This window comes from Neoarius graeffei, chromosome 18 (assembly GCF_027579695.1).
Source record: "Neoarius graeffei isolate fNeoGra1 chromosome 18, fNeoGra1.pri, whole genome shotgun sequence".
Taxonomy (NCBI): domain Eukaryota; kingdom Metazoa; phylum Chordata; class Actinopteri; order Siluriformes; family Ariidae; genus Neoarius; species Neoarius graeffei.
This window is the reverse complement of record NC_083586.1, coordinates 39,762,817-39,782,794: the sequence shown is the minus strand read 5'-3', so window position 1 is coordinate 39,782,794 and position 19,978 is coordinate 39,762,817. Positions and strand designations below refer to the sequence as shown.

At 41.7% G+C, this 19,978-nt stretch overlaps 1 protein-coding gene across 2 annotated transcripts in view; it reads right to left on the bottom strand.

Annotated features, from left to right (window-relative positions):
• LOC132866184 (VPS10 domain-containing receptor SorCS1) overlaps positions 1-19,978 on the bottom strand; it is a 508,739-nt gene that overhangs the window by 141,480 nt on the left and 347,281 nt on the right. For both annotated transcript variants that reach the window (XM_060898794.1, XM_060898795.1), the window contains exon 4: positions 4,812-4,970. In XM_060898794.1, the coding sequence (XP_060754777.1) occupies positions 4,812-4,970 (159 nt within the window). The remainder of the gene's footprint in view (positions 1-4,811; positions 4,971-19,978) is intronic.

Below are 19,978 nucleotides of genomic sequence, written 5' to 3'. Positions count from 1 at the left end.
ACACACAGTTCACAGCACCATGGGCACCATCTGTCCCCTCAGGAGATGCATACTAGTGCATCTCAAACAATTAGAATATTGTGAAAAAGTTCAGGGTTTTTTTTTTGTAATTTAATTCAAAAAGGTAAACTCTCATATATTCTACATTCATTATACATACGGTGAAATATTTCAAGCCTTTTTTTTGGTTTAATTTTGATGATTATGGCTTATAGCTTATGAAAATCAGAAATCCCGTACCTGAAATTATTAGAATATTTCCTAAGATCAATCAAAAAAGGATTTACAGCACAGCATTTTCCAACATCTGAAAACTATGTTAATTTATACATTCGATACTTGGTTGGGGCTCCTTTACCACAAATTACTGCATTAATGTGGCATGGCATGGAGATGATCAGCCTGTGGCACTACTGGGGTGTTACTGAAGCCCAGGTTGCTTTGATAGTGGCCTTCAGCTCATCTGTATCTTCGGGTCGGGTGTTTCTCATCTTCCTCTTGACCATACTCCATAGATTCTCAAAGGGGTTCAGATCAGATGAGTTGACTGGCCAATCAAGCACAGTAATATCATGGTCAGCAAACCATTTGGTAGTAGTTTTGGCACTGTGGGCAGGTGCTAAGTCTTGCTGGAAAAGGAAATCAGCATCTCCATAAAGCTTGTCAGCAGATGGAAGCATGAAGTGCTCTAAAATCTCCTGGTAGATGGCTTTGTTGACTTTGGACTTGATAAAACACAGTGGACCAACACCAGCAGATGGCATGCCACCCCAAATCATCACAGACAGTGGAAACTTCACTCTGGACTTCAAATACCTTGGATTCTGTGCCTCTCCTCTCTTCCTCCAGACTCTAGGACCTTGATTTCCAAATGAAAAGCAAAATTTACTTTCATCTGTAAAGAGGACTTTGGACCACTGAGCAACAGTCCAGTTCTTTCTCTCCTTAGCCCAGGTAAGACATTTCTGACATTGTCTCTGGTTCAGGAGTGGCTTGATATTAGGAATGAGACAGTTGTAGCCCCTTTCCTGAAGATGTCTGTGCGTGGTAGCTCTTGATGCACTGACACCAGCCTCAGTCCACTCCTTGTGAAGCTCTCCCAAGTTCCTGAAGCAGCTTTTCTTGACAATCCTCGCAAAGCTGCAGTCATCCCTGTTGCTTGTGTACCTTTTCCAGCCAACCCTTTCAGCAATGACCTTCTGTGGCTTACCCTCATTGTGGAGGGTGTCGATGATCGTCTTCTGGAAAACCGTCAAGTCAGCAGTCTTCCCCATGATTGTGGTTGTGTGTACTGAACTAGACCAAGAGATACATGGTATTCATACTGTTTTACTCAAACTTGAAATGAAATACTCTAATATTTTGATATTTTTTGTGCTGAAGACCATGATTATCAAAATTAAAAAAAGAAAAATGCTTGAAACATTTTAGTTTATGTATAATGAGTGTAGAATGTATTAAATTTTCACTTTCTTAAATAACTGATAGGAAATATTGCACTTTTTCATGATATTCTAATTGTTTGAGATGCACTAGTATATACACCTGGCACCATGGTGTATTTTTGATCACTAAATGTGCTACGCTATACATCAATGCAGCTGCACAGCCTGCCTCTACATAACAATAAACAAAGTCAAGAGCAGCAGCCAAGTTGGCTAACATCAGATGGTCATTATATGGCCAAAAGAAGAAGAAGAAACCTTTGTCACATGCACACTTCAAGCACAGTGAAATTCATCCTCTACATTTAACCCATCTGAAGCAGTGAACACATGCAACACACACTTAGAGCAGTGGGCAGCCACACCAGAGCACCCGGGGAGCAGTCAGGGGTCAGGTACCTTGCTCAAGGGCACCTCAGCCCAAGGCTGCCCCACATCAAGCTAATTGCACGTCTTTGGATTGTGGGAGAAACCAGAGCACCCAGAGGAAACCCCCGCAGACACGGGGAGAACATGCAAACTCCACACAGAAAGGCCCTCGCCGGCTGCTGGGTTCAAACCCGGAACCTTCTTGCTGTGAGGCGACTGTGCTAAACACTTACGCCACCGTGCCGCCCAAAAGCATGTGGCTGTCTGATCATGACCCCCCCTATGTGAGCCTTCTGCAAACTTTTGCCACAAAGTTGGTGGCACATGATGTCTGGAATGTTTTTATATGTTGCAACATGACATTTTCCCTTTACCCAAATCTCTTCCAGCATGACAATGCCACAATGGACAAAGTGAAGTCCATGAAGACATGGTTTGCCAAGGTTGGAGTGATTGAACTTGAGTGTCCTGCACAGAGCCCTGACCTCAAGCACTCTGAACACCTTTGGGATGAATTAGAATGCCAACTCCACACAAGGCCTCTTTGCCCAACATCTGTGCCCACCCTTACTAATGCACTTGTGGGCACAAATCCCCATAGCTATGTTCCAAAATCTAAAGGAGTGCCTTCCCAGAACAGTGTGGCTATTATAGTAGCAAGCAAGGAATAAGTCAATGTCAATGCTATGGCTTTGGAACAGGATGTTCAACAAAGCACATATGGGTGTCATGGGCAAGTATAGCTATATATGTGTATTCATACAATGTATCTACCTGAAAAACAAAAACAAGTAACTAGGCAATGCAATTGACTGATGCTTTGCAGACATAACCAGGCTCAAGACAGTTTCAAAAGAGTTTGATTCAAGGCTCCTGGCACTATGGCACCAATTCCAGGAAGACACACTCAGAAAGTATCAATTATAGTTTGATTATGAACAAAATATTAACAAAACTTTGAATACCACACAGAAAACAATGAAATTCGTTATTTAAAAAAATGTAAAGACATCACAGGAGGCCATCCACCATAATCAGGCACTGGGTAATTTAGAGAAGAGACTGGGGGGGTCAAGGGTAACTCTGGAGCCAGAGTGGTCCTTTTAGGGTTTTGCTGGGATTCAAACCTGGTTCGTTGGTGTGATAATCCAGCAAACCCCCTCTAGGCCACCAGGGGGATGACTCAAGTACAGAGGCGTGAGGCGGAAGTAGAAAAGTATCAAAAAGTTTATTTACAATATTTACAGTCCAAACAAACAAAAATATAATCCAAAAAACACTCAGAAGATGAAGGGAAAAATAAAATATCCAAAAGGTCAAAGTTAAATACAAAAGCAAAAAACTAGAAAAGAAAAGGCAAAATACCAACGCTCAGAAGATCAAAAAACAGTAAACACAAAGTCCAAAAAGAAAAGCAAAGTGCAAAACCAAAGAGCCAACGGCAAGGAACACAGAACAGAGGTAACTGGAGCTAAACATAACAGCACAAAGACTCCGTGACAAGAGGACTGAACTCAGGGGTATAAATACACAAACTAAAATAGGCCACAGGTGACGATAATGAGGACTACGCAGGGCACAAGACACATGGAAAACAACAAACATAAAACACAGAAACAATGGCGGCCTCTAGAGGCCAAAACAAACATGACAAGAAAATGAAATAACAGCGGCCTCTAGAGGCCAAAACAGTCCCAATCCTAACAGGTCCATTGCTCAAATGTGAGAATCTGCTCACATTTGACACTCCACAAAGCTGTGCTTTATGCAAGAATGGGAAGCCATATGAAATCCTACTTGTACTTTGTCAAAAGACATGTTGGAGACTCGGAAACACGGAGAAAAAGGTTTTCTGTTCTGACAAGAATAAAATTTACCTTTTCAGCCTTGGCACAAAGCATTAATTTTGTCCAATACAACACAACTCATCACCCTGACAACACATTGAAGCATGGTGATGGTAGTATCATGTGTGCCTTGCATCAGCAGGAATTGGGAAAATGGTCAGGGTTGAGGGCAAGGTGGATGAAGTCAAATAAAGGACAATATTCAGAGGGGGGACAAAAAACAAAAACCCACCCTGTTCCAGACTGTAAGAGACTTGGGACTGGTGCAGAGATGCATACTGCCAAAGTTACAATAGAGAGGTTCAAAACCAAGAGACTGAATGTGGAAGAATGGCAAAGACAATCAAAGCCCAGACCTCAGTTATACTGAGACTCTATGGCAGTAAAATTGCTGTCCATGAAAAGTTTCTCTCCAATCAGGCCAAGCTTGAGGAATTTTGCCAATGGGCAAATACCATTTATCAGGAACCAGATGTTCAATGCTGATAAAGAAATATCCCGGAAAACCTGCAGCTGTAATTGAACTCAAAGGTCATTCTATCTTTTTCACTTTTAAATGCTGGACATCAAATGGTGAATATCCTTATGAAAAATATAGCCATAAAAGGTGAATTCCTACTTTAGAAGACCCTTTACATGAACATCATATTTTATTTATTTATTTGGGGGCTTTTTTATTATTTAAGGACATAATAAAGCTATTTATTTCCTTTTAAACCCCAGAATATGTATTGCAGCTTTAAATATGCACATACATATTGTGAGTTTCCATCACCCATCTGGAATTTGAATGACATGTAATAATAAAAATCTACTCAGCAAGCTAATATGTGATTAGACAATGGTCACACTGGGCCATATCTCCCAGGCACACATTAATTGGGTGGGGAAAAAGCAAGACTTGTATGAATTAATTAAATAAAATGTTTGATTAATCCTCTGATTGATTGGATTTTACCATCTCCATGCTGTGCTGTCCATATATCTTTTGTGACATCCTGATTTTTTTCCCATTTGGCTGCTTTGTTATTTCAAAAGCTCTGCTGTTACTGCAACACTGATGCAATGCATGGTGACAGCCCTGAGTCCTTTGATAACTCTGAGTTATAAGGCATAAAACCCAAAATACGTCTTAGAATGGGCTGGATACCTTCTGATCGTGGCTGTAGGCGAGAATCCAATCCTCCTGCTCGGGATGGAAAAGCAGGCTGAGCACATAGAAGCCGAGGCGGTATTTCTGATACGTGGCACCTTCATCTGTGCTGATCAGCAGACTGTTCTCCACCTCCGGGTCTGTCAGCAGCATGATCTGAACCAAAGTGTGATAACATCAAAACAAATCCTCTCAGTCAAATCCTCAAAAATTAGAAGCCTCTCAGTCAAAACACTTTACTTTGAAGTAAGAACACTGGTTAACAAGGAGTTGAAGGTAGGAGGTGTCAGTGAACATTATGCACATGGTGGATTCAGTAAAATTTCATCTGTGATTAGCAAATTTTTTTCCCTGTATGAAGTATACAGCTTCATAAATCTGCCCTAAGCAGTAAGTAGCATTGGAGGAACCTGTGTTGTTGAATAGATTACAAATGCTTTGGATCAAATATTAACACCCTGTCAGTCTATCAAATACAGTGGTGCTTGAAAGTTTGTGAACCCTTTAGAATTTTCTATATTTCTGCATAAATATGACCTAAAACATCATCAGATTTTCATGCAAGTTCTAAAAGTAGATAAAGAGAACCCAGTTAAACAAATGAGACAAAAATATTATACTTGGTCATTTATTTATTGAGGAAAAGGATCCAATATTACATATCTGTGAGTGGCAAAAGTATGCGAACCTTTGCTTTCAGTATCTGGTGTGACCCCCTTGTGCAGCAATAACTGCAACTAAATGTTTTCGGTAACTGTTGATCAGTCCTTCACACCGGCTTGGAGGAATTTTAGCCCATTCCTCTGTACAGAACAGCTTCAACTCTGGGATGTTGGTGGGTTTCCTCACATGAGCTGCTCACTTCAGGTCCTTCCACAACATTTCAATTGGATTAAGGTCAGGACTTTGACTTGGCCATTCCAAAACATTAATGTTATTCTTCTTTAACCATTCTTTGGCAGAACAACTTGTGTGCTTAGGGTCGTTGTCTTGCTGCATGGCCCACCTTCTCTTGAGATTCAGTTCATAGACAGATGTCCTGACATTTTCCTTTAGAATTTGCTGGTATAATTTAGAATTCATTGTTCTATCAATGATGGCAGGCTGTCCTGGCCCAGATGCAGCAAAACAGGCCTAAACCATGATACTACCACCACGTTTCACGGATGGGATAAGGTTCTTATGCTGGAATGCAATGCTTTCCTTTCTCCAAACATAACGCTTCTCATTGAAACCAAAAAGTTCTATTTTGGTCTCATCCATCCACAAAACATTTTTCCAATAGCCTTCTGGCTTGTCCACATGACCTTTAACAAACTGCAGACGAGCAGCAATGTTCTTTTTGGAGAGCAGTGGCTTTCTCCTTGCAACCCTGCCATGCACACCATTGTTGTTCAGTGTTCTCCTGATGGTGGACTCATGAACATTAACATTAGCCAACGTGAGAGAGGCCTTCAGTTGTTTAGAAGTTACCCTGGGGTCCTTTGTGACCTCGCTGACTATTACACGCCTTGCTCGTGGCGTGATCTTTGTTGGTCAACCACTCCTGGGGAGGGTAACAATGGTCTTGAATTTCCTCCATTTGTACACAATCTGTCTGACTGTAGATTGGTGGAGTCCAAACTCTCTACAGCTGGTTTTGTAACCTTTTCCAACCTGATGAGCATCAACAACGCTTTTTCTGAGGTCCTCAGAAATCTCCTTTGTTCGTGCCATAATACACTTCCACAAACATGTGTTGTGAAGATCAGACTTTGATAGATCCCTGTTCTTTAAATAAAACAGGGTGCCCACTCACACCTGATTGTCATCCCATTGACTGAAAACACCTGACTCTAATTTCATCTTCAAATTAACTGCTAATCCTAGAGGTTCACATACTTTTGCCACTCATAGATATGTAATATTGGATTATTTTCCTCAATAAATAAATGACCAAGTGTAATATTGTGTCTCATTTGTTTAACTGGGTTCTCTTTATCTACTTTTAGGGCTTGTGTGAAAATCTGATGATGTTTTAGGTCATATTTAGGCAGAAATATAGAAAATTCTAAAGGGCTCACAAACTTTCAAGCACCACTGTAATCCTAAACAATATGCCATTGGTTTATGGTTGCTGATGATTTATAGAGTTATGCTTACATTTACAGCATGTGGCAGATGTCGTTATCCTGCAGTCTCCAACAAAATGTATCGTCATGCTAGTGGAAATAGATCAGGGTCTAAGAATACTATCAAGCTAAAACTTTTTAGGGAACAGTTAATGTAAAAGTTTGTACAATAAATGAAAATAGTATGGAGTTGTTGGTTTTTTTTATTAATCTAAAAAAAATCAACTTTTCTTTTTCTCTTGCTTTGGGCCAGGTTATATCTCTAGATGTTTATCCCATTGATCCTTCAACCTATCACTACTTCAAATTCAGTTCATATGGACTCTATTGATACATGTTACAACTTTTTGTGAAAGACAGATAACCATGTTGAGACATGCTGAGAGTCAGAAAGGCTGAATGCCAGTCTATGGATGGTTTCTATTGTAACCAAAGCAAACTATCCAGGTCATAGCAGTCCGCAAATATAGTCAGTGCTATTTCTAAAAACCAAAAAGAAACTATATCAGGAAAAAACTGAAGCAAAAATACGACAATTGCCTTATTTGTGTGTGACACTGAGGATCTTAGTCTAAGACACGTTCTGATAGGTGGATCATTTATTTTTTGCTAATTCTGAGAGTTATACAATTTGTTTAGGTGCACAATCATGGGATCTTGATCTTCCTCCAGATAAACCATGGTTCCATTTATCAATGATATATATACACTTTTATGATGTATATATTCTGTACCAAAATGTTTTGAAAAGCACTGAGCACTATTAACTTTCAAAAGAACTGCATACTGAGTCATTGTACAACTGCAGAAAATGAAACACACCAGACTTAAAGTCTATAACATACCTGTCAACCCTCCCGTTTTTCCTGGGAAATCCCTTATTTTGACTTATTTCCCGCTGTCTTCCCGTTTTTTTTATTTTCCCGAAAATATCCTGTATTTTGACATTATATAAAAGTCCCATATTTTCACAATATAAAAAAGTCGGTAGGTCCAGAATTCATGACGCGCCTCTGACAGGAGTTTACAGCAGGAAGTCGGGCCATGAATTCACGTCCCCGCCCTCTCAGGCATCAGTAATTACAGAACTACATCCGGAGGCGAGGCTGAACAAGTGATTAGGTCCAGTGTTGCCAGATTGGGAGGTTTCCCGCCCAAGTTGGGCGGTTTCAAGTGCATTTTGGCGGGTTTTGAACATATTTTGGGCTAGAAAACGTCAGCAGTATCTGGCAACACTGATTAGGTCTGAGGTGAAGATGGCGATGCTAATAGCTAAGAAAAACATTAGCCTCTCTTCCTTTGATGATTTCAACAAGTGCGTGGCTGGAATGTTCCCAGACTCTTCCCTCGCAAAGAAATTTTCCATGGGGAAAACGAAAGCCTCCCAAATAATCAAAGGTAAGCTACACATGTTTACATTAAGTATGTCCTGGCTAAGACCTCATAAATAGCCTAGTGTAAACTAATTGGTGTATTAACTGTTTTATCCACTCATTGTCTATTTTATTTTCTATCTGAAACTTACCCATTTTAAATCACTCTTGGTTTAATATTTTATATTACTCTTTATTACTCTATCTATCTATCTATCTATCTATCTATCTATCTATCTATCTATCTATCTATCTATCTATCTATCTATCTATCTAGTGTTCCGAGGCCATGACTATGGTAAAACCATAATAAATTGCAATGGAATTGAATTTATTGACTGGTTATATAATGACCTTTCTTATTTTACATAAGATACGTATTTTAGCCCTTAATTTGGGAAATAACTGGTACCACTGAAAGCAAATAAAAATAAATGTATAGTTTATTCACAAATGCACTCTATAAACCATAAGCATATTGAGTTTGGGTCTTGGCTATCACCAACATGCACCAGAGAACAGGAAATCACAAATACTAGATAGAAAATTGCCCCCCATTCAACTACACACCCACTTTTGGTGAAGGGGATGACTTTCCGAAATTTTCCTTTATTTTGAGTTAAAAATCTGGGAAATATCCCTTTTTTTTCAAACCTCAAAGTTGACAGGTATGCTATAAGGGTACAAAAAATAAAAGCAAGCTGATTCCCAAACATAGAAATGTATCTTTCAAGTGAGCAAAAAATTAGCACATCATCTCAATTTTGAGTGTTGGTCTCAGTTTTGCTTGTTTCAGCTGAGAAGTGATAATTAGACGTTTGATGTCGACAGAAGCAGAATAATTTAGAAATTACAATGTAATTTACTAATTCTGAAAGTGTCCCTGGTGTAATTGCCCCTCAAACCTGGGTGTGGATTTTGATAACTGTCCATTGACCCTACTACAAAAGATAATCTTGGTCCACTACCAACAGAACCCTAGTGTAATTTTGTATATGCAGCATTTAGTATCTTTACTTTGCCCGCGACAGAGTAAGGTAATCAGTGCGGTTTGTTTGTTGTTTGTTTGTGTCTGTCTGTCTGTTAACAATCTAGCATCTAGACGGTTGCACCAATTGACTTCAAATTTTCAGGGTAGGTTTGTAGGACAATGGTTTCAGGGCAATGGTTTGTAGATTACCTGATTAAATTTTGGGGGTAAGCAGGTCAAGGTGAATGGCAAGGTCACCAGAAAGGTCAACGTTTTGGTCAAAATAATATATTTTCCATTATAACTCAAAAACGGTTGCCGATAGACAAATATTTACCATTATAAGCATATAGGAACTCCCATATGGCCTTTCATTTGGCACCATGATCTTTGACTTGCATGACCTTGAAAGGTCAAACTCAAAGTCACAGATTTTCAGAGGGCTGTAACTTAAAAACGGTTGATGGTAGACAGATATTTACCATTATCAACTTATAGGAAGTGCCATATGGGCTTTCATTTGGCACCATGACCTTTGACCTTGAATCACTTTGAAATGTCAAACTCAAGGTCATGGATTTTCATAGGACTATAACCTAACAGCTGATGATTGAGAAATATTACCATTATCAATACATAGGTGTAAAATAAGTGCTGCTGGGTGAGGTTTGTTTTGCCTGGCAACACTTGTTGAATCTGGTATGTTTTGCCCCTTGTTGTGGTTTATTAATGGGAGCACAGCATTCACACTTGGAGCACACCAATGCAATGAGTCTGACAGCATCTGAGCGAAGTGGATCAGTTCAAGCTTGATTTGAAAATGGTCTCTCTACATTCTCTACATTTTCCATCTCTGTATTTCTGACCAATCAATAAACTACATTTTCAGCCCTGCCTCTATGCACATGCATGCACATATGCATGTATACATGCATGCACATCCACACATACATACATGCACATATGGCAGGCATTTGACAATTTTATCATGAACACTGCATAGGAATTAAAGTGTGTGTATTTTTGTCTGCACACATGCAGTTGAGGCGGCACGGTGGTGTAGTGGTTGGCGCTGTCACCTCACAGCAAGAAGGTCCGGGTTTGAGCCCCGTGGCCGGCGAGGGCCTTTCTGTGCGGAGTTTGCATGTTCTTTGCGTGGGTTTCCTCTGGGTGCTCTGGTTTCCCCCAAAGACATGCAGGTTAGGTTAACTGGTGACTCTAAATTTACCGTGAATGGTTGTCTATGTGTCAGCCCTGTGATGACCTGGCGACTTGTCCAGGGTGTACCCTGCCTTTTGCCTGTAGTCAGCTGGGATAGGCTCCAGCTTGCCTGTGACCCTGTAGAACAGGATAAAGTGGCTAGAGATAATGAGATGAGACATGCAGTTGATCTGTTTGTATTTCTCAATTATCACCTCAGGGAAGGTGAATATAAAACAGACTACATAGCTAGATCAATTCGCTATAGCTGATTGGAAAAGTTTTTAAAGGTCAGAACTTCTGTCAATTACCTAAAACAATAAAACAGTATCATTCTAATTGGAAGACTTCCTGCCCCCTGCCGTCACTAATCAATTTTCATGTGTAATCAAATTACATTCATTGAGACCTCCTGCTAAACCCTAAATATTTATGTTAATGTTGATGATTCATACAGAGGTTTGTGATAAGTTGCAAAGTTTACGAACAGAAATTAGGACATGAAAAGTCAATAGTGCAAAATATCTCTGCTTGAGCTACACGATGAAGTGTTACAAAACAAAATATTATACATAAGTACTGAACATGATCAGGTTAATAAAAATAGCTGACAAAATTACAACACGAGTGTAATTTTGGATTGAAATATGGTGATTTGAATGTTGCTTGTCAGAGCCCACCCTCATAGGAAGCTGCAAGAGCAAATAAATGTTGACAATGGTTCATCATATACCTTTTTGAAACCATCAAACTTGTCAAAGCAGAGGTTTTACTTTCATAAATCTGTTATAATGGGCAGCACGGTGGTGTAGTGGTTAGCACTGTTGCCTCACAGCAAGAAGGTCCTGGGTTTGAGCCCAGCGGCCGACGAGGACCTTTCTGTGTGGAGTTTGCATGTTCTCCCCGTGTCTGCATGGGTTTCCTCCGGGTGCTCCGGTTTCCCCCATAGTCCAAAGACATGCATGTTAGGTTAATTGGTGGCTCTAAATTGACCATAGATGTGAGTGTGAATGGTTGTTTGTCTCTATGTGTCAGCCCTGTGATGACCTGGCGACTTGTCCAGGGTGTACCCCATCTCTCACCCATAGTCAGCTGGGATAGGCTCCAGCTTGCCTGCGACCCTGTAGAACAGGATAAGTGGCTACAGATAATGGGAGGATGGATGAATCTGTTATAACACATTTTCAAGTATTTTTAAAATAGATCATAAACCCTTAAATAAAAGACAAGATTTATGGGAAATGGTTGAGAAATGTGAATATTGGATGGCTTTTTAGTCCAAAAGACCCTCAGCTCTCCGTCAGCTTGTACTGGTTTACAGGTCAGTTTTGCCTGGACCAAGATGGCAGACATTTTAACATATTTCACCTAGTAGAATTTATAACAATGTGGCATCTATGTTTATTTATTCTATCCACAGCCACTGGATATGAGCAAACATATGCTCTGATTGGCTACTCTACTACTAGGATATCAGTTCATATACCATGAATAGAGAAAAACAAAATGGTGGCGCGTGTTGCTGAAGCAACCGAGGACGAAATAAAAACTATTCAAAAACAAAACTCCAAAAAATACAAAAAAAGAAAAAAAGAAAAAGAAAGAAAAAGCAACAAAATATGGAATAAAAGTATTTGATGTATTTTTTTTTTTCAAGAATTATTATTATAGCATTTTTCATAAATTGCTACTGTCATTTTGCTGGTTTGTTTACATTCTAAGCGGAAATTATTTCGTCAGACATTTTGTATAAAGTTTTTATTTCTCAAATTTGCAAAAAATAAAAATGCTCTTGTTGGACTTTGAGCGGGTGGGTGGAGCACAAAAGTACGGCAGGCCAGAACTGAGTTTCAAAAAGCTCTTTATTTTCAGCTTTTCAGCCTTTTCAATCTCCCAGTCACACAAACATGCACACACACATCAGTCATCTTGTTGGGGAGAGAGCGCCCTTCCTCTGCTCTCTCTCTCGTTATATAGGGCGCGGTCACTGGGGAAGACACACAAACACAGGTTAACTGACATCAGGTGCAGTGTTTCTGCCACTTACCTTCCCTGACTCCGCCCTCTGGTCACAGGCCGATGCTTGACCACGCCCCCGCTGCCACAGCTCTCTTTCTCAAAATCCAGTGAATGTGGATAGAATAAAACAGTTATTCCACTCAATCTCGTCGTACATAGCTTATAGCCGGCTCAGTGCTACGCGCCTTGTCAGCTATCAGCTCATGTACGACTCGATTTCATGGAATAACTGTTAAGTGTCAATGGAGTATTTGCATAAAGCATGGTGAAGTCTTGCCAATCAGAATGTCTGTACAATTTCTGAGCCATGTTTGGACACTTGCCTTTTGAGTACTGGTGTGATTTTGCCCTTTGGTTTTGTTATATTACAACCCCGATTCCAAAAAAGTTGGGACAAAGTACAAATTGTAAATAAAAACGGAATGCAATAATTTACAAATCTCAAAAACTGATATTGTATTCACAATAGAACATAGACAACATATCAAATGTCGAAAGTGAGATATTTTGAAATTTCATGCCAAATATTGGCTCATTTGAAATTTCATGACAGCAACACATCTCAAAAAAGTTGGGACAGGGGCAATAAGAGGCTGGAAAAGTTAAAGGTACAAAAAAAGAACAGCTGGAGGACCAAATTGCAACTCATTAGGTCAATTGGCAATAGGTCATTAACATGACGGGGTATAAAAAGAGCATCTTGGCGTGGCAGCGGCTCTCAGAAGTAAAGATGGGAAGAGGATCACCAATCCCCCTAATTCTGTACCGACAAATAGTGGAGCAATATCAGAAAGGAGTTCGACAGTGTAAAATTGCAAAGAGTTTGAACATATCATCATCTACAGTGCATAATATCATCAAAAGATTCAGAGAATCTGGAAGAATCTCTGTGCGTAAGGGTCAAGGCCGGAAAACCATACTGGGTACCCGTGATCTTCGGGCCCTTAGATGGCACTGCATCACATACAGGCATGCTTCTGTATTGGAAATCACAAAATGGGCTCAGGAATATTTCCAGAGAACATTATCTGTGAACACAATTCACCGTGCCATCTGCCGTTGCCAGCTAAAACTCTGTAGTTCAAAGAAGAAGCCGTATCTAAACATGATTCAGAAGCGCAGACGTCTTCTCTGGGCCAAGGCTCATTTAAAATGGACTGTGGCAAAGTGGAAAACTGTTCTGTGGTCAGACGAATCAAAATTTGAAGTTCTTTATGGAAATCAGGGACGCCGTGTCATTCGGACTAAAGAGGAGAAGGACGACCCAAGTTGTTATCAGTGCTCAGTTCAGAAGCCTGCATCTCTGATAGTATGGGGTTGCATGAGTGCATGTGGTATGGGCAGCTTACACATCTGGAAAGACACCATCAATGCTGAAAGGTATATCCAGGTTCTAGAGCAACATATGCTCCCATCCAGACGACGTCTCTTTCAGGGAAGACCTTGCATTTTCCAACATGACAATGCCAAACCACATACTGCATCAATTACAACATCATGGCTGCGTAGAAGAAGGGTCTGGGTACTGAACTGGCCAGCCTGCAGTCCAGATCTTTCACCAATAGAAAACATTTGGCGCATCATAAAACGGAAGATATGACAAAGAAGACCTAAGACAGTTGAGCAACTAGAATCCTACGTTAGACAAGAATGGGTTAACATTCCTATCCCTAAACTTGAGCAACTTGTCTCCTCAGTCCCCAGACATTTACAGACTGTTGTAAAGAGAAAAGGGGATGTCTCACAGTGGTAAACATGGCCTTGTCCCAACTTTTTTGAGATGTGTTGTTGTCATGAAATTTAAAATCACCTAATTTTTCTCTTTAAATGATACATTTCCTCAGTTTAAACATTTGATATGTCATCTATGTTCTATTCTGAATAAAATATGGAATTTTGAAACTTCCACATCATTGCATTCCGTTTTTATTTACAACCCCGATTCCAAAAAAGTTGGGACAAAGTACAAATTGTAAATAAAAACAGAATGCAATGATGTGGAAGTTTCAAAATTCCATATTTTATTCAGAATAGAACATAGATGACATATCAAATGTTTAAACTGAGAAAATGTATAATTTAAAGAGAAAAAATAGGTGATTTTAAATTTCATGACAACAACACATCTCAAAAAAGTTGGGACAAGGCCATGTTTACCACTGTGAGACATCCCCTTTTCTCTTTACAACAGTCTGTAAACGTCTGGGGACTGAGGAGACAAGTTGCTCAAGTTTAGGGATAGGAATGTTAACCCATTCTTGTCTAATGTAGGATTCTAGTTGCTCAACTGTCTTAGGTCTTTTTTGTCATATTTTCCGTTTTATGATGCGCCAAATGTTTTCTATGGGTGAAAGATCTGGACTGCAGGCTGGCCAGTTCAGTACCCGGACCCTTCTTCTACGCAGCCATGATGCTGTAATTGATGCAGTATGTGGTTTGGCATTGTCATGTTGGAAAATGCAAGGTCTTCCCTGAAAGAGACGTCGTCTGGATGGGAGCATATGTTGCTCTAGAACCTGGATATACCTTTCAGCATTGATGGTGTCTTTCCAGATGTGTAAGCTGCCCATGCCACACGCACTAATGCAACCCCATACCATCAGAGACGCAGGCATCTGAACTGAGCGCTGATAACAACTTGGGTCGTCCTTCTCCTCTTTAGTCCGAATGACACGGTGCCCCTGATTTCCATAAAGAACTTCAAATTTTGATTCGTCTGACCACAGAACAGTTTTACACTTTGCCACAGTCCATTTTAAATGAGCCTTGGCCCAGAGAAGACGTCTGCGCTTCTGGATCATGTTTAGATATGGCTTCTTCTTTGAACTATAGAGTTTTAGCTGGCAACGGCGGATGGCATGGTGAATTGTGTTCACAAATAATGCTCTCTGGAAATATTCCTGAGCCCATTTTGTGATTTCCAATACAGAAGCATGCCTGTATGTGATGCAGTGCCGTCTAAGGGCCCGAAGATCACGGGCACCCAGTATGGTTTTCCGGCCTTGACCCTTACACACAGAGATTCTTCCAGATTCTCTGAATCTTTTGATGATATTATGCACTGTATATGATGATATGTTCAAACTCTTTGCAATTTTACATTGTCAAACTCCTTTCTGATATTGCTCCACTATTTGTCGGCGCAGAATTAGGGGGATTGGTGATCCTCTTCCCATCTTTACTTCTGAGAGCCGCTGCCACTCCAAGATGCTCTTTTTATACCCAGTCATGTTAATGACCTATTGCCAATTGACCTAATGAGTTGCAATTTGGTCCTCCAGCTGTTCCTTTTTTGTCCCTTTAACTTTTCCAGCCTCTTATTGCCCTGTCCCAACTTTTTTGAGATGTGTTGCTGTCATGAAATTTCAAATGAGCCAATATTTGGCATGAGATTTCAAAATGTCTCACTTTCGACATTTCATATGTTGTCTATGTTCTATAGTGAATACAATATCAGCTTTGGAGATTTGTAAATTATTGCATTCCGTTTTTATTTACAATTTGTACTTTGTCCCAACTTTTTTGGAATCGGGGTTGTACAATTTGTACTTTGTCCCAACTTTTTGGGAATCGGGGTTGTAGACTTAACTTTGTTTTTTCCTTATTGCTTAAATTATGATTCTGCTCTTAGATTAGATTAGATTAGATAAAACTTTATTGATCCCTTTGGGAGGGTTCTCTCAGGGAAATTAAAATTCCAGCAGCATCATTACAGGATAAATAGAAAATCGAAAAAACTTCTAGATAAATTAAGTATTTACACAAATATAAAAAATAAGATATGAAGGGGGGAAAAAAAGGTCAGTAGAAGAGGTATTGCACATTTATATTGCACATTGTCCAGTATTGCTTTTAGTCAGGCTAGGCTACTGCTCCTTCCCGTCCTCTCTCCTACTGTTACCCCTCCTTCCCCCCAGAGAGGAGTTGTACAGTCCGATAGCGTGAAGGACAAAGGAGTTTTTAAGTCTGTTAGTCCGGCACTTGGGAAGGAGCATTCTGTCACTGAACAGGCTCCTCTGGTTGCTGATGACAGTGTGCAGAGGGTGACTGGCATCGTCCATGATGTTCAGTAGTTTGTCCATAGTCCTCTTCTCTGCCACCATCACCAGAGAGTCCAGCTTCATGCTGACCACAGAGCTGGCCCACCTGATCAGTTTGTCCAGCCTGGATGTGTCCTTCTTGGATGTGCTGCCCCCCCCCCAGCACACCATGGTGTAAAACAGGACACTGGTGACCACGGACTGATAAAACATCCACAGGAGTTTCCTGCAGATGTTAAAGGACCGCAGCCTCCTCAAGAAGTACAGCCTGCTCTGTCCCTTCCTGTACAGGTGGTTGGTGTTGCAAGTCTAGTCCAGCTTGCTGTCCAGCCACAGCCCAAGGTACTTGTAGGAATCCACAGCCTCCACCTCGACTCCCTCGATCAGAACTGGTCATGACCTTGGTCTTGACCTCCCAAAGTCAATGGCCAGCTCCTTGGTCTTTGAGGTGTTGAGCTGCAGATGGTTCCTGTTGCACCAAACGGCAAAGTCCCCCACCAGGCTCCTATACTCCTCCTCTCTATCATCCCTGATACACCCCACGATGGCTGTGTCATTGGTGAACTTCTGAATGTGACATAGCTCCGAGTTGTAGCAGAAGTCCACGGTGTACAGGGTGAAGAGAAGAGGGGCCAGTACCGTGCCCTGGAGTGCTCCGGTGCTGCTAATCGCAGTGTCAGACGTGATGTCCTTCAGCCTGACATACTGCGGCCTGTCGGTGAGGTAGCTGGAGATCCAGGTGACCAGGCAGGGGCCCACTCGCATCCTGTTCAGTTTGTCCTGAAGCATAAAGGGCTGGATGGTGTTGAAGGCACTTGAGAAGTCCAAGAAGAGGATCCTCACTGTGCCATTTCCCTTATCCAGATGCGAGTTGGCTTGGTGTAGCAGGTAGAGGATGCCGTCTTTCACACCAACACCTGCCCGGTATGCAAACTGCAGACAGTTCTGGGCGTGTTGCACCTGGGGTCTGAGGAGGCTGAGGAAGAGCCGCTCCAATGTCTTCATCAGATGTGAAGTGAGTGCCACCGGTCGGAAGTCGTTCAGCTCGCCGGGCTGGTTCTTCTTGGGAACTGGAATGATGCATGATGTCTTCCAGAGGGTGGGCACTCTCCCTAGCTGCAGGCTGAGGTTGAAGATGTGTTGGAGTGGTTCACCCAGTTCAGCAGCGCAGGTCTTCAGTAGTTGGGGACACACCTTGTCTGGGCCTGCTGCTTTCCTGGGGTGAAGCTTCCTCAGTTGACCTCTGACCTGGTCTGCAGTGATGCATGGAGGAGTCTGTGTTGAGGAGGAGGAGGAGGGGGCTGCTGCGATGACTGGGGGTAGGTGTGTTGAGGGAAGAAGGAGAGATGGCTGCAGTGAGGGGGAGGGTGGGGCAGACATGGGCTGGTTGAACCGGTTGAAGAAGTCATTCAGCTCATTCGCCCTCTCCACTGTCCCCCCTACGACTCTGGTCTTTGTGTTGTGGCCTGTGATGGTTTTCACACCTTCCCAGACCTCCCTCATGCTGTTCTTCAGTTTCTGCTCCACCTTTCTCCTGTAGCTGTCCTTAGCTTCCCTCACACAGCGTTTCACCTCCTGCTGTGCTGCTTTCATCGCCTCCCTGCTCCTGAAGGCGGCCTTCTTCCTGTTGAGGACAGCTTTGACTTCCTGTGTTACCCATGGCTTGTTATTAGGGTAACACCATACAGTCTTAGCGGGGGAGACCATGTCTGCACAGAAGTTGAGGTAATCCGTCAGACAGTGTGTCAGCCCCTCTATGTCTTCACAGTGTGGGCTAAGCAGCACATCCCAGTCTGTGGTGTCATAACAGTGGTGTAGTGGTTAGCACGGTTGCCTCACAGCAAGAAGGTTCTGGGTTCAAACCCAGCGACTGGCAAGGGCCTTTCTGTGTGGCGTTTGCATGTTCTCCCCATGTCTGTGTGGGTTTCCTCCGGGTGCTCTGGTTTCCCCCACAATCCAAAGACATGCAGGTTAGGTTAACATGGGATGGCCTTGGGCTGAGGTGCCCTTGAGTGAGGCACCTAACTCCCAACTGCTCCCTGGGTGCTGTTAGCATGGCTGCCCACTGCTCTGTGTGTGTGCTCATTGCTCACGTGTGTGTGTTCACTGCTTCAGATGGGTTAAATGCAGAGAGGAAATTTCACAAGTGTGTGATGAATAAAGTTGTGCTTTCTTTCTAACAGTCTCTGAGTCTCTTGGTTTTGTTAATAAATTCTCCGGGATATGAATCCTCAACTCAATCATCCACCAATTCCTGTGTGTGTGCGCGTGTGTGTGTGTGTGTGTGTGTGTGTGTATACATGTAGAGATGACAAAGATGATATAAGACAGGAAATATTGTCAGAGAAAAATACATTTAATTTCACTATCAGAGTTGCAAAAAAAAAAAGAAGTCAGACATCAGTGACATAAAAGCTATGAAAGGTATAGTATTATATGGAAGGTAAACATTTTAATCTGAGGTGTGCAATCTTACTCTGAGAAGTTGTGACTTCAGTTTTGTTGAAATTAATTAATTTCTTTCATTTATGCAACTTCTGGAATGTCCAGGTCTAGCTAGGCCTTTTCCTGCTTTAAAAATAAAGTAGCCACGTCTCTTTGTCCCAACACTAGAGCTGAAATGCACTGCTTATTACACTGTTTTCTATTTGAATTCATTGCCTGATGCTGTTCTTTGGACAAGCTGCATGATAAAGTAGATCAGTAGTGCAGAACCATCTGTTACACAAGACAAGCTTATACTAATAAATGCTAACACAAATAGGTGCAAAACAATTTGTCAAGCAACACATGCTGAAACTAACCAGTGTGGGTGCAACCCAAAACACGAACACAAAGGTCAAATTTCGGAAAGCAATATACCTGCCTTCCATATCGACCAATCAGAAGCAGTATTCCCATGTCTACTTCTTCAATTGAGCTTGATCATTTGAGAATCACATTGTCATAATATCATCAATACTATGTTAGAATACAGGAGTCAAATTGTACTTTTTTCAGGGAAAAGAACACGCTTTTGGGCGGCACGGTGGTGTAGTGGTTAGCGCTGTCGCCTCACAGCAAGAGGGTCCGGGTTCGATCCCCATGGCCGGTGAGGGCCTTTCTGTGTGGAGTTTGCATGTTCTCCCTGTGTCCGCGTGGGTTTCCTCCGGGTGCTCCGGTTTCCCCCACAGTCCAAAGACATGCAGGTTAGGTTAACTGGTGACTCTAAATTGACCGTAGGTGTGAATGTGAGTGTGAATGGTTGTCTGTGTCTATATGTCAGCCTTGTGATGACCTGGTGACTTGTCCAGGGTGTACCCTGCCTTTCGCCCGTAGTCAGCTGGGATAGGCTCCAGCTTGCCTGCAACCCTGTAGAACAGGATAAAGTGGCTAGAGATAATGAGATGAGATGAAGAACACACTTTTCAAGTCAACGTAAAATTGTTGCATCATGTCACAATATACTGTA